This window comes from Halichoeres trimaculatus, unplaced genomic scaffold (genome assembly GCF_033239565.1).
Source record: "Halichoeres trimaculatus isolate MK-OKI-2021-1 unplaced genomic scaffold, fHalTri1.1 fHalTri1_scaffold_12, whole genome shotgun sequence".
NCBI classification, from domain to species: domain Eukaryota; kingdom Metazoa; phylum Chordata; class Actinopteri; order Labriformes; family Labridae; genus Halichoeres; species Halichoeres trimaculatus.
This window is the reverse complement of record NW_027437190.1, coordinates 18978890-18992480: the sequence shown is the minus strand read 5'-3', so window position 1 is coordinate 18992480 and position 13591 is coordinate 18978890. Positions and strand designations below refer to the sequence as shown.

General features: G+C 40.1%; 1 protein-coding gene across 1 annotated transcript; it reads right to left on the bottom strand.

Moving 5' to 3' along the window:
- Positions 1 to 4772: 4772 nt before the first annotated feature.
- On the bottom strand, positions 4773 to 13106 carry LOC141800978 (terminal nucleotidyltransferase 4A-like). The gene is made up of 12 exons (XM_074683857.1): positions 12215 to 13106; positions 11660 to 11783; positions 9512 to 9558; positions 9039 to 9159; positions 8819 to 8926; positions 8605 to 8733; positions 8090 to 8303; positions 7835 to 7961; positions 7643 to 7746; positions 7345 to 7535; positions 7033 to 7170; positions 4773 to 6822 (listed from the first exon to the last, which is right to left on the bottom strand). The coding sequence occupies exons 1-12, from the start codon at positions 12904 to 12906 to the stop codon at positions 6379 to 6381; spliced, it is 2439 nt and encodes an 812-aa protein (XP_074539958.1). The 5' UTR covers positions 12907 to 13106; the 3' UTR covers positions 4773 to 6378.
- Positions 13107 to 13591: the final 485 nt, after the last annotated feature.

Genomic DNA, 13591 nt, shown 5'->3' with positions numbered 1-13591 from the left:
AGTTAGGCCTTTTGCACATTGCACACAGACACTATTAAATATCAAGCTATACTTATGTGATGCAACTACTTCTTCTCCTGCTTTGTAGTTAGTTGGCAAACAGCTTTAAGACCCACATAACTACTGTCTGGCAAGAATACTGCTTTATGATGACGAACTGTACTGTAAAATTGAGCTAACATTCACAAAAACAATATGTAATACAAGTAATACATATTTAAGGTTTCTAAAGTCACAATCTATCTCGTGAAAAATCTTGATTTATACGTATCAGTGACTGAGGAATGCAACATGAGGTGTTGATATGCCCTCTGATGGCACTGTCAGTTCTAAATTGATTGACATGCAGCAAATTAGAGACCATGTTGTTTTCCCTGCAACTGATTTGTGTCTGCACAGCCAGATCCAGAGCCAGCTCACATATTAACTTCAATCATGCAAAAAAGGGTACGCACATCATGTGACGAGTGTGTCAGGTATGCTCTTGTAAGACAAACTGAATGAGAAGTTAGGTGTGATGTGTTACAGATGCCTTAATCATGAAACATGAGTATGTTTGTATGAGGAGAAACATAGCTGTCAGGTTTATGTGTACTGGAATAATGAAAAGAGCAGAATGTAGCCTATGAGACTGGAATCACACAATGGATTGAACGACTTTCTCACACATTACATTCTCTTTTCTCTTCGTTTTTAAAATAGGAACATGTCTGTCATTACCAGCTACGTTTTTGCACTATTTCAGATCTTATCTGTCTACATTACTCTGTGCTGTAAATAGCCTAATGATAAAAATGGGTCTTTCACCACCCCCCGAGAGCACAACAGACAGATCCTGTCAGTGGTTAAGGCAGAACCTTTGATCACAGCTCTGTCTCTGACTCCTGCTTTTCTCTCTTTTTTAAAAGAAAGATACAAAGGAACAGGAAGAGAGAAGAAGCAGACTTGAGGAGTAATTGGAACAAAAACCAAGAAAAGCACTTTTTCTTGAAACTGGCCTGAGGTGTTTAATTGCTTCAGTAAAAGAAGGACACTGATCATGTTTATACCCATTCAGCAAGAAAAAAAAGAACAATCTTTACCTCCTTATTTCACAGAAACACACATCTCCTCACCCAGTGTAGACATGCTCCAAAAGGATTAGCTCTTGGCATGCAAATGAAAAGACTTAATACTTGACCTTTGAGTGACATTTGGCTTTTTTGTATTTTTTGATTAAAATCACATTTCTCTATCATTGCAGATGTCAAATGGGTTCAAAGTATTGTTTGACTTACTGTCGACTCTACAGTGGGAACCTCCTAAAAGAAGGCTGCTATAAACTTTTAAGGCCTGTCATTCATTAATGATGTTACAACAGTTTTATGGTCTGCAGCACCCATTTTGTCATGAAAGATTACTGCATACGTAACTGTCCTGTAATTGTAATGTGTAAGTTTACATGACATAACAAGATACATTTTTCTTCTCACATGAGAAGTATCTTTGGAGATTTTATGGCCTCATATGTTTACTACATCATAACACAAGAAAGTAGATTATCCTAAAGGAGCAGTTCTACATTTCACACAATTTATGTCTTCATTTAAGAATGTTTTAAACAAATGCATCATGAAATCACAAGAGATAAATATTCACATAACATCAAGTTCATTCCAACAGATCAAGGGAGATGGCCATACACCAAGATTCAAGCTCTACTCAAGGTTTTGAGCAAATAGAAAATTATTGTTGTTTTTTTTGCTGATGACTAATTACTCAAAACTAGAAAAGCACTCAGAGAGCGCAGACCTCTGCCAAGCATATTGTGATTGTGATGCAACATTTTAGTCCTACTTTAATGTTATACTCCCTTTCACAGACTGTCTGCAACAATTTGGTGATAGTTGCAGGTTTGTACGATAATTTGTTACCTGACAGTGTTGAAAATTAGGATGACCCAGTACAAATTTCATATTCTGGATCTGAGTATCAAGAATATTGCCAAGATCTGGATTGTACTTTTACATCTGTCAGAAATTATGGTGACCTTGTCTTGTATTGTTTTGCAAAGCAATCGGACCATTTATCAAGACACATATGGTGAAAACGGCTCTATCTCACTATGATTAATAATCCTTTAAAAAATCCTGGATCCAGACGGTGATCCGGATCGCCTCCAAAATGTAATCGGCTCTTCCTTATCTCATTTTGAACATTTCCTGAAAATTTCATCAAGATCCATTACTTACTTTTTGAGTTATGTTGTTCACAGACAAAGATAATAACCAACATAACTGTGTAACTCATATTCTTAAGAGGCTGGTCTTGACTAAGTAGAAACCCCTGGTCTAAAAATATGAACCCTGTGCTGAAGTGCTAAAAACAGCAGGTCTTCATGAGTCAGCTTGAGGCCGACAGCAGGAGCACCAGAAACCACTAACATGCCAAATCAAAAAAGACCATCTACTCAGCAAAAAAATATACATTACAGCCTGGTTCAAAAAACATCTTAGGTTGAAAAGCTAGTTACTCTATCAGCATCAAACTCAAATAAGGCAAGGTTAAGTTAAGCATTACCATTAAGGCCCCAAACAACAATGTGATTCTTAACTCTATCAGGAAAAAAATGGGTGACATTATGGATGCTATATCATACAGTTAGTGGTCTCAAGGTTGGTCTCATGGTTCTAAATGTAAATGATTGAATGTTTTTATAGACAAAAAAAGGTGTCTGCATATGGGAAAGTGTTGAGCGTTAAATAGTTTCACATATTGCATATCATGCTGCATCATCTTTCAATTGGACTACAGCGTGCATTATTATCTTCAAAATTTCAGGGGCCATGCACGATATCACCAATTCTTTGCTAAGCATTTCTATATTTAAGATTTATTCAATGCTCTCTTGTGTCTACACTTCAAGTTTGAAGCAATCTGGTATTGGAATTTCCCCAAAGACAGAAAGTTTTATCCTTTCTTGTCTCATCTCAATTAACATTCCCTGCTGTAAAAGCCTTAGGAAGAAACTGAAATGCAAGCTTAATTTACAAGCATCTCTGCCAGTCTGAATACATTAGTAGTCTGCCGACAGGATAAAAACCTCAGACTCAACTGACATCTGAACTGCTGTGGTGTTCACCGACTGTCACTTAAACACTGCTGTTTGTAACATAATTACAACCACATACAGATATGTTTTGCCCTGTGGAGGGCCTGTGTGTGGGATTGGAAAGATAGATAGAAATGATCTTTTTACAAGACTCTGAGCCTGGAGGTTCGGACCACTGAACTTGTCTAAGGGGAACTCTTTTCAGGGCAGTGGGATTTAAATATGAGAGCTTTTAAATAACCCTCTTTTTTTTTTCGTATGTCTTGCTCTCCCACATATACAGTACACTGTGTTGTATTGGAAAGAGAAAGTCATGAAAAGTTGTTTTTGATAAGCTGGGAAGATAAGGATGACCTGAAGTCTTAAAATGCTTTCTTAACGCGAAAAATCTGTTTTACACACTTAGTATCTTTTTTTTCTTGATTCAACAAATAACACAAGCGACTGGTCTTATTGTTCAGTGAAAACTCATGTGTTCATACTGTACAGACCTTGTTCTTGGCAAGAGGTGGACAGCTGGAGGTTGCTTCTTATCAAAATCTTTGCAGGTCTGACCCCAAAGATAAAGGTCCTCTGCATGTCACATGCATTTGTGCCTGCAGAATTTTCAGTAAAGGATCAATGCAACCCTGCCCATCTAATCAGGTTAATGTATCCCTGAGGAACAAATGGGCAGCCTTTAATAAAATTATGAACTACAGTCAGTGCCAAAGAATGACTACTATTTAATTATCAATCATGGAAGATCCAAGAAAGCAGATGACGACAAGGCAGCGGTATCTAATTTTCTCAAGCCTTACTCAGCTATTCTGAGACAAGAAAGGGTGAAAGGGGCCTCGTGAGGACACTTTGCCTCCGGTTTTAATGATAGTAAAACCACATTGGTTTTAGCCACAAACCATCACATGAGTGATTCTGATCAAGCCCCTCTCCCTCCGCCCTACTCAACTTTCCTACACCCCACAGCAGGTGTGCAAAGTAATGGATTAAATCAAGACCAGCTGAGCAACAATGCAGCAGTGCCACCCTCAGAGAGGAGGAGGAATTACAAGACCAGGAAAAGGTTTCACATTTTCCAAACTATTAGAGCAGAGGGTTCAATTTTGCTGGTTATAAACATACTTAAAGGTGGGAAAAATGTTCAGGTTTTAAACACATCTTTGTAACTGTTATATAAAACACTGAAAGCTCTAACCTTCACAAAGCAGGTAAAAAAAAAAACGTCAGGTCACAAGTATTTAAAAAATATCTCTTTAAAGAAGCGTTTTAACATAGACTCTTACAAACTCACACATAGCAGTAAATGCGGTTTTAAAATGTTTATTAAAAAAATAGAAAAACTTACATAAAAAACAAGGTATACATCTATATGTCAGTCATTTACACACAACAACCTATCCTTAGTGTTGCACTTATGAGCTCGCGTTTGGTTTGTGGCAATTTGTTGCAAATATGGAGCAAATCATCCTCTTGATAGCTTAATAAAAGCTGTACTGAAAACAAGAAGATAAGGCTTACAGATTTATGCTGAGTAGATCAGTTTGGTTGTTGAAGTGTCAAATTACCACACACTGTAGTGATGCAGACGTCACCAACTTTTGGTTCGTTCATGGCTCTACCAAAACTCCTGTAATGGTGAATGAGTTACATTCAGTACACAAGTTGTTGTAGTATGCTGTGAGAATTAAGCTTTGTTACCTTGTATTGACTTTAAATATGGAAAAAAAAGTGTATTACTGTCTGAATTAAAAGAAAAAATGAAGATGTGGCATGCCTACAATCATTTACTGCAGTAGGAGTCTACTCCTGGAGCATTCACCTTGAAGCTGCATGTAGAAAATAAAAGCCAAGTCAAACCTGGCAGTGCTTACAGAAACAAATACAGAAAGCTGGCTACTCACAGGAAAAGGGCAAATTTGGTCATTTAGGAAGGCAGTTAACCTGTTGCTTCAACAGAATGTAAAGGAGATCTAAGGCAAAACGTAAACACTTTGCTGGTAAATAAGTAGCACCAACTATTTCTGAAATGACATGGACAAAAAGGTTCATTTTCCCCTCAACAGCCTAATGTCTGATGGGAGAAATAACACATTGTTGATTCTGAAAAGATGCAAATTTGGAGAGGCAGTTGGCAAAATTTCAAGTGATCACATCATAATGAGAAACTGAGCATGAGTTAAATGTTGGCATTATAGGATTTTTGGCACATTTCTCATGTTGCAGTACCATAGCGCCCCCTTCTGCTGAAAAAAAATATGCAGAAACTTGTTCCCTTAAGGCCCTTAAATCCATCTATTGCACTGATCAATGGAGTCTAGACTTTAAAAAATGCAAACTAATACAGAGGGAGACCCCTAAAAAAATAACTAAAACTGTGAAATAAGTTAAATAAAAGCAAGTCATTATTGCACATGAACGCAACAGACATAAAATAATGTGGTGATGTATAGAAAAAGAAAATAGTGCCAATGTGAAAGAAGAAATCCCTCAGTGACAAAAAGAAGAGAACAAAAAGTATGACCAACACACAGAACAGTAACACTTTGTACATTCAAACAAGTCATCACAGTTTAAGCACTTGAGACAAGGTCCGTTTGTGCCATCACACCAAAAAACATCAAGTCAGCGTTGAGCTGCATAGGTAGAAAGGTAGTGCTTCGCTTCACTTCAGAGTACAATTTGTAGATGATAGTCCAAGCTGTAAGAGCTCTGAATCAAAGAGCGTAGCTGATACGGAGTTGCATTCAAAAGATCACATGAGCCCAAAACCTGATCAAAGCGGCCCAGGAAGAATCAGAGCTTCAAGACAAATCAGGTTTGAGAAACCAGTTTGGCACATGATTTTGCTTTCAAGATGCTAAAGTTGGAAATTCCATACTTCACTGAACTTTTCAGTCATCCACTCAAAGTTTTTAGGCAGCTGGGAAGAGACACTGCTGCAAAAATCCAGTTATAGAAATCAGTTTTTCCTCCATGAACTTAAGTTTGTGCTGGTGTGCATCAAATTTAGAGGAAGGGCTTCCGAGTTCTATCAAACTGAATATGACAGAGTTCAGGCTTCAGGTTGTTTTCATACTGAGTTTGGCTGTAGGAATCTTGTTTGCACCAAACTGGCTAAGACGATCATTTCACAATCAAGGGGCAACTCTGAATGACGTATGACTCCTGGACGAATTGCATGCCTCTCTGGAGCCTTCGCCTAAAGACCAAGACTCATTCACAGCTTCTCAAAATCTCATGGTGCACAGATTGAGGCCAGTTAGATCAAAACATTCAGCTTCAGTCTTTCATCTGCTCTGGTTCAGAGAAGGTTGATCATCCCTCTTCCTCCGCCTCCAGGTGTTCTGGTTGTAATGCTGTTGATTCCTGAAACCTGCTGCTGGGTTCTGACCCTGCTGAGAAAACCGACGCTGGGGACTGAAGTTCCCTTGAGAGTGATGTTTACCTCGGGGGCCACCTTGATTGTGCTTAAAGCTGACTTTATGAGGCTCCAGTGGGCTGTGGGAATTAGATCTCATGTTGTAAGCGTGGCTCTGCTGCTGCTGCCCTCCTACCTGAGCATGGTGGAGCTGGTGGAGGGGGCTGGGGAGAGGGCTTGGGGAGTTGGTGTGCTGGGAGACTTGTGTGGCTTGAGAAGTGTGACGGTGCACAGCGCTGATTGAAGGCAGGTTCTCATGATAGAACTGGCAATCAGGGAGGGAGGGGATGACCAGGCTTTCAGGGGGCGACAGCTGGACCAAGAAAAAATAAATATTGAATGAGAAGTGGGGACTTGTCTTAAATTGTATTTGAAAACGAAATGGAAATTCAAAAGCTCAAAATCACTTGTCAAAAGATGAAAAAAAACATTTCTACCTCTTAGGAGGAATAAAATTGAAAGTGCTGATGATTGTGTAAAGTCCATGTGTCTTTTTTGCGAACTTTGAAAAATTTGAACCTACCTGAGGCGTGGTGTGGATGAAGCCTGCTGAGTGTGTGGCCCTCAGGTCAGAAGCCATCTGGATTACAGATTGGACTGAGGCCAGGGTGAGGGGGTGGAGCTGAATAGCTGAGTTACTGCTGGGTGGAGAATCAGACTCCTGGAAAAAAAAGGCATGTTAAAAAAGCCCCCACAAGTTCTGCTTTCTTCTTTTTCCCCCCTTATCTTTCTAAAGAGTTTCCTGTGATCACATCCTCATCTCTATTTGAATATTTGACAACCAATGCAAAACAAACCACTTTCCAGTTAAAGGACAAATATCCTGTGTGCTTACTATGTCACTTCCAGAGGAGGAGGAGAGCGAGCATGCAGAGGAGGAGGATGATGATGAGTGGTGTTGAGGGCTGGGGAGGAAGACTGGAGAAGGAGAAGAAGAGTCAGTGCTGAGGGGAGAGGAAGTATCCCTCTGATCCTCCACAGAAGCCAGCATCAGCCTAGCAAGGTCCTGTTCACAGGTGTCCACATCTAAGACAGAAAATTAATATTGAGAAGATTTATTTAAAATGATCAAAAGCTTTACATATCCACCATAAAATCTGACCCAAGTTACAGGAGAAAGCAGCAGCAGTTACCATGATTCTCCAGCTTGGCATACTGCCTCAGTCCCCACTTTTTGATGGTCCAGTCCCTGTATGCCAACACCTCTGGGCTGACTTTGATGATGCGACCTAAAGTACTGCAACACAGGAACAGTCAATAGGATAAACATACAAACTTCAATCTCTTGCTCAGAAAACTTCATAAAAATGATTGAAGACACCAACCTGTCGTACTCTTTGTTCGGGTAAGCACGTGCAAGAGGAGACACACCATGGCTCAAGACCATGTAAGCGAAGTCAAACACTTGCTTCACTTGCAGGACCCCGTAAGAACTCCTGCCCACATCGTTACCTGTGAAGCAAAATTGCGTAGAGTGTGCTAACTTGCTCAAGACATTCATATACACAAAACTAAACAAAATTTATAATTTGACCATGAACAGATATTGATGTACCTCTAAATTCAAATCCCATTCTCACCTGGTTGTATTGGATCTTCGATACACAGCATGGATGGCCTGTTTCCATTCCCCATGGCTTTGAGCATTTCCTCCTTGGACAGGTAAGCCCCTCCATTCTTCACCCTAATGCCAGTCTTCATGTAGTTGAAATCACGGCCATACAGTTCAAAAAACTCAATCAGCAGGATGCCCAGATTGATGTTGGTACGCCGTGTATCAATCCGTGGGTGTAACTATGGTCAACAGGACAATGAGCACTCTTTACAAACTCAGATTTTGAAACCAAATCAGAGACACTTCAGATTAGTTGTAAGTATACCAAACTTCAGCTTCTTTATTACTCTTATCTTTGTCACTTCAACAACAACAAAAAAAAACTTGATATTTTAACTCTTAAATAAAATGTGCATGATAAAATTTGTGAATTATTTCATCTTGTGCGGAGATGCAAAAAAATCAGTAATGGATATGCAAAAATGGATTGCCTGGAAGTTGAAGCAACAAGAATGCCTTCAACTACAACAGCTTGGGTACCTGCAGGAAGCTTATAGCCATCAGTATGAGGCTGTAAGAGCTGATTCCTCCAGTGAAGACTTCATTCAGGTCCCTCTGCAGGAGGAACTGCTTCAGAACGAAGATGAGTGGTGGCAGAACTGTGTACTTCTACAAAACAGAAAAATATACAAGTTGACAGATGCAGAGAAAAAGGATCATTTTGCAAATAAAAATCTAAGTGTTAAAGGCTTACCTTGAGATAGCTCTTAATGAACTGTGCTGCTTTGACAGCAGTCTCCACATTGAAACTGATGTCCACCTTCACCTCTGTTTCATGGTCAGTTAGCTTAATGATTGGCACCTGGGAACAAGTCAAAGATCTTCATTTACCTTCAGTTTGAAAAAGGCATTAGCTGTGAATCTTACTGTGTGGGTTACTGAAGCCAAAACACTCTGGGCTCTTGATGACTTACTGTAGCTTTGTCAAGGACCTTGATAGGATAGGAGCCGGCCACATTGTGTTTCTTTAGTGCTTGTTCCAGTTCCTGCAGTGGGGGATGGTCCCATTTTCCAAACACCACCAGGTCAATGTCACTAAAAACAAACAAAGACCTTAGTCTGTCTGAACATTCTTTTACAAGTTTTCTGTCAGCATGCACTGGAAAATTAGAATCACCAATTACCAAAAAAAAATGGTGGGATAAGTTTAAAATGATTCTATTATAAAGCCTGAAGTTAAGAGTGAAATGTTCCTCGCTTTACATATTCCACTGAGCAGTCACATTAAGTACCCTAGGCTTTCATACTACTGGAGCTCTGTGACAAAAATTAACACGAACATAACTCAAAACAAGTGCTCACACTCCCTCACATTGACATGATAATGAGACATTTGAAAAGAGGCCTGCGTAAAGGTCACACTGTACGAGAAAGAGACAATTCTTACCTTGTTGGAAGATAGAGTCCTGTGCTGAAGCTGCCAAATATCTCCACCTGCAGAGGAAAGTAAAACAAGTTCACACAGGTATGATTTATGTATCAATGTGTGGAGTATTATTTGTTCTATTGCTTGTGAATAAAAAATGTGGTCTTTGTGTTCACTGACAGTTCTGCCACAAGGTTTAGAGACACTGCTTTACTGAATTTGTTTCATTTCTAATACACAGTCTTGCCTGAAAAAGCTAATATGCAGGATTTAACAGAGAAAACCACTTCAGCTGCACCACAGAAAGAAACAGAGGGAATAGGGGTAGCAATAAAGTGACTGCAGCTCTGTCATGATGTAATTCTTTCAAAAAGTCAAAGCCTTTTTGAATTTACACACATTTGCAGATAACATTGCTTCAAATATCTAAAAAAAAACTACTTTTGCAGACAACTACAAAAGGCACAACATAGGGACCAATCCATGTACAATATCTTAGACAAGGCACAAGATCAAACTTTGTCAAATTTGTCAGAGTTCATCACTGACACACCAATTTACAGTCTCATGGCAAACAAACATGGCATAATCCACAGATGAAGTGAATCTAATGAGATAACTTTGACCTCTGTGTCCACACCAAGTTTAAATAACATTTCTGGCCCAAGCCCACAACAAGAGTGAACCATTTTCCATAACACAGCTTGGAGAAATCACACAAATTGGTCTTTGGGGGAAAAAAAGTATAAATTAAATTTGGAGAGGCCCACAGAGACTACTCTGGGCCCAAAATGTTTATACTGTAAGCCAGAAGAAAAAAATGCATTTAAGACAGTGGCTAACAGTTTCTTGGCAAAGTACAATGGAAAGTTATTTACCAATGTCACTGCTAACTACAAGTGGCAAATCTAATGGTTATTTCTGCTTAAATCTTTTTAGATGTGCAGTGTGAACAGGGCACTGTCTTCATTGTGGACAGACAGGATATGAATGGCATATGCCAGTACACACCGTACACAAAACCATACTATTGATTCACTTTGCATCAGAAAACCATCCTCAGCTCTGGTTAGAAAACTGTATTATCAAGAACTATGACAACCCTTGGAACATTTAATAAGAAACTGGGGCCATGCAAAGAAAAAACAGCAAAATCAACCGAAAAACCCCAATATTAACTTTGATTAAAGCACCTAATAAACTTAATTAGTCTGAAATTTCACTTGATTTTGCTCTAACAGTAGCAGAGAAAGGTCCTCTGCTTCAGGAAACATAACAGGTACCTGTCTGATCATTTAGCCCTACAGTGAGTGTCATTCTCCTTTAGCTTGTGATGCAGAGTCTGATAAGACAGTCAAAGAAGTAGTGATTGAACTCAGTATTGTAAAGCTTACTTTAGCCATGTTTATAGATGAATATAAAGAAGCCCACATCAACATGACAATAGAGCTGAAACGATTCCTTGAATGATTTGAGGTACTCGATTACAAAAATTACAAGAGTAATTTTCTCCGCCTCGAGGAATCGTTTAATTTAAAAAAAGATCAAAGAGTGGTATTTCAAATAGAGCTGAGGCCATATTAAGAGAGTTTTCAGACCCTTAAAGCTAACTGTTATACAAAATAGCAACTAGCAACAAATCTAGCTTCTTTTCTGGAGTTTGGAGACGAATGGATCATTCTACGAAACGGGTGCCATTTGGGTCCGCAACATTTGATGAGATGTACACGGCACAAAAAAATGTGTCAAAGTGTGTTTACAAATTTTGGAGCTACCAAAGCAGGTGCTCTTATTGACATGCTGTATCAGAAAATTCTATTTCTTAAAGAGCAAAATTTTCATTTGAAAAATAACTGCTCTTTAACTAAACAAAAATACATTTTATCCGATTACTCAATTAATCGATGGGATTTTCAGAAGAATACTCGAATACTAAAATATTTGATAGCTGCAGCCCTACATGACAATGTACCTCCAATCTAAATATGCTCAAAGTTTCCCTGAGATGTTTGCCTTTGAAGGATGAGAAAAATCTGGTGGGGCAAAGGGCCTGAGAAAAGCCTTCATTAAAGAAGTGAGCATTCTGATAACAAACTGTGAACACGAGTCCAAAGAGTGGTTTTTAACCATAGAGTGGCAGGAACTCACATTCACTCACTGTACACTCACCCGAGCTGTGGGCCACAAGTCCTTTATGACATTTTCTATTCTGTTCACGACGTCTCTTCTCATGGCCTCCTCTTCCGGCCGTGGTGACATGAAGTTGAAAAAGTCCACAATCTCTTCATGAAGCCTGTGAGCACACAAGAAAATAGCCAGGATCATTACTAGTATGCAAAGAGGGATCAATGTGGGGATGTGTATTGACAGTGTTACAGAATGCATGTTAGACTATGAGTGTAGTGTGCAGGGAGTGGGCCTGTCTACAAGGAGCAAGGAAACTAGCAAAAGTGAGGAACAGGATCAAAAAGAGATAAGAAAGGAGTGTGACATACATCCTTGCCCACATAAACTTAAAATAAAACACGAGAGTTTTGAGTTGAAATACAATACATGAATTTCCCTGCAGTTTCTGAGTGAGGGTTTTTATTTGATTAAGTCATTAAAGTGTACAAAATGTACTTATTTGTCTTAGCTGAGGGAAGTCCTTGAGGTGCCCCAGGCTTCACTTTGAAAAACCTTCAGTGACTTCTAAACGGATAAAATTTCTCCAAATGTCCTCACCCGTTGATGCCCGGACTGTAGCGCCTGGTTTTCCACAGGCTGCAGATGGTGTCCACAAACTGTCCATTGCAGCCGAAGGACAGCAGCGGGTTGATGCCGTGGAAAGTGTTGGCTCTGTTCAGATGCCTCCTACGGCCGGATGAGTGTGATTGATGGTGGTGGTGCTTGTTCCCGTGCTGATTTTTCATCCCACTGGGGGTGTGGCTGAAGGGTTGTTGCATGCTGCGACAGTGTTGCTGAACGGCGTGAAGAGGCGGAGGGGGATGTTGCCGCCTGAGATTATTCTCGTTCAACTCGTGCGCGCCGTAGTGCAAAAACCGGTGGGCCTCTTCTGCGACGTTCAAGTTGTCGATGTGTAGTGAGGAGCCGGAGGGAGACGAGCTCTCGGCCTCCGAATCCAGAGAGGAGGAGGACAATGAGCCTTTCCTCCGGACAATTCCCCTATCTCCGCCGCCGTCTCGCTTCGCTAGTTTTTCGAACACACCTCCCGGCGGCAGTGCGACGATTTTGCAGTAGTCGCCGTGTGTGTCCGTGGAGTTGGCATTTTGCGCCGCAAAGCTGTGTTGATGGTGAAGGTGGTTGTCGATGCCGGAGTTTGCTCCAAATCCCTGAGAGGTTTCCCAAATGTGCATCCAAAGGGAATTGGCAGGTCCCTGCTGCTCCGGCTGGATCCAAGCGGTCCTGGGATCCATGAGAGTCGACCCCAGCGAGAACCTCTTCACGGGGAAATGGCGAGCAATTCGTCAAATTTTAGACTTTGCTCAGCAGGACATTAATAAATCCTACCGCGTTGATTTACTTGATACCTTTAAAACGCTTCATGCCTGGAGACAGCTTTGGTTTTTCAAGCGGCTTGCCCAACTCCACTCCCCATGTAAGCCAGCCAATATGCAATATGGCACCCAGCACGAATCAGCATCTGCGCATGCTCGAGCGATTTAAATCTTTGACCGCCCCTAAAGCCCTGAAATGGGAACGCCAAGCTCCCAGCATTCAGGCTAGACCAACCGGATACACATAATTTTAGTCACTGTTTGGGACATTTTCCACGCAAACAACCTTATTTATTTAAAAAATGGTACTTAACTGATGAAGTGTTTTTTTTTGAATAAATAAATAAATAAATAAAAAATAAAACTTTACAAGTTAGACACCTTGTTGTCAACTCGGGAAATACATTCGAGACTGTTCTTCTAGTCCAAGTGTTTTTTTTTTAATCATTCACAGCCAGTAAGTATCAATATATGAAGTCTGAATTACTGTTTCTCTTTAGTGTACCATTTTTACAGTCTATGTTTGAGATATGTGTTTTGGGGTAATTCCTTGGTATGCCATATTCACTGTGTTCGGTATTTTACTGTGAAGGGAGCTTCCGGA

Coding starts and splice junctions, on each gene's coding strand:
- LOC141800978 (XM_074683857.1), bottom strand. CDS start 12,906: ATGGATCCCAGGACCGCTTGGATCCAGCCGGAGCAGCAGGGACCTGCC. Junction 8,734..8,818: donor TCATTAAGAGCTATCTCAAG/GTAAGCCTTTAA, acceptor TCTGTTTTGTAG/AAGTACACAGTTCTGCCACC. Junction 7,536..7,642: donor TGCCAAGCTGGAGAATCATG/GTAACTGCTGCT, acceptor TTTCTGTCTTAG/ATGTGGACACCTGTGAACAG.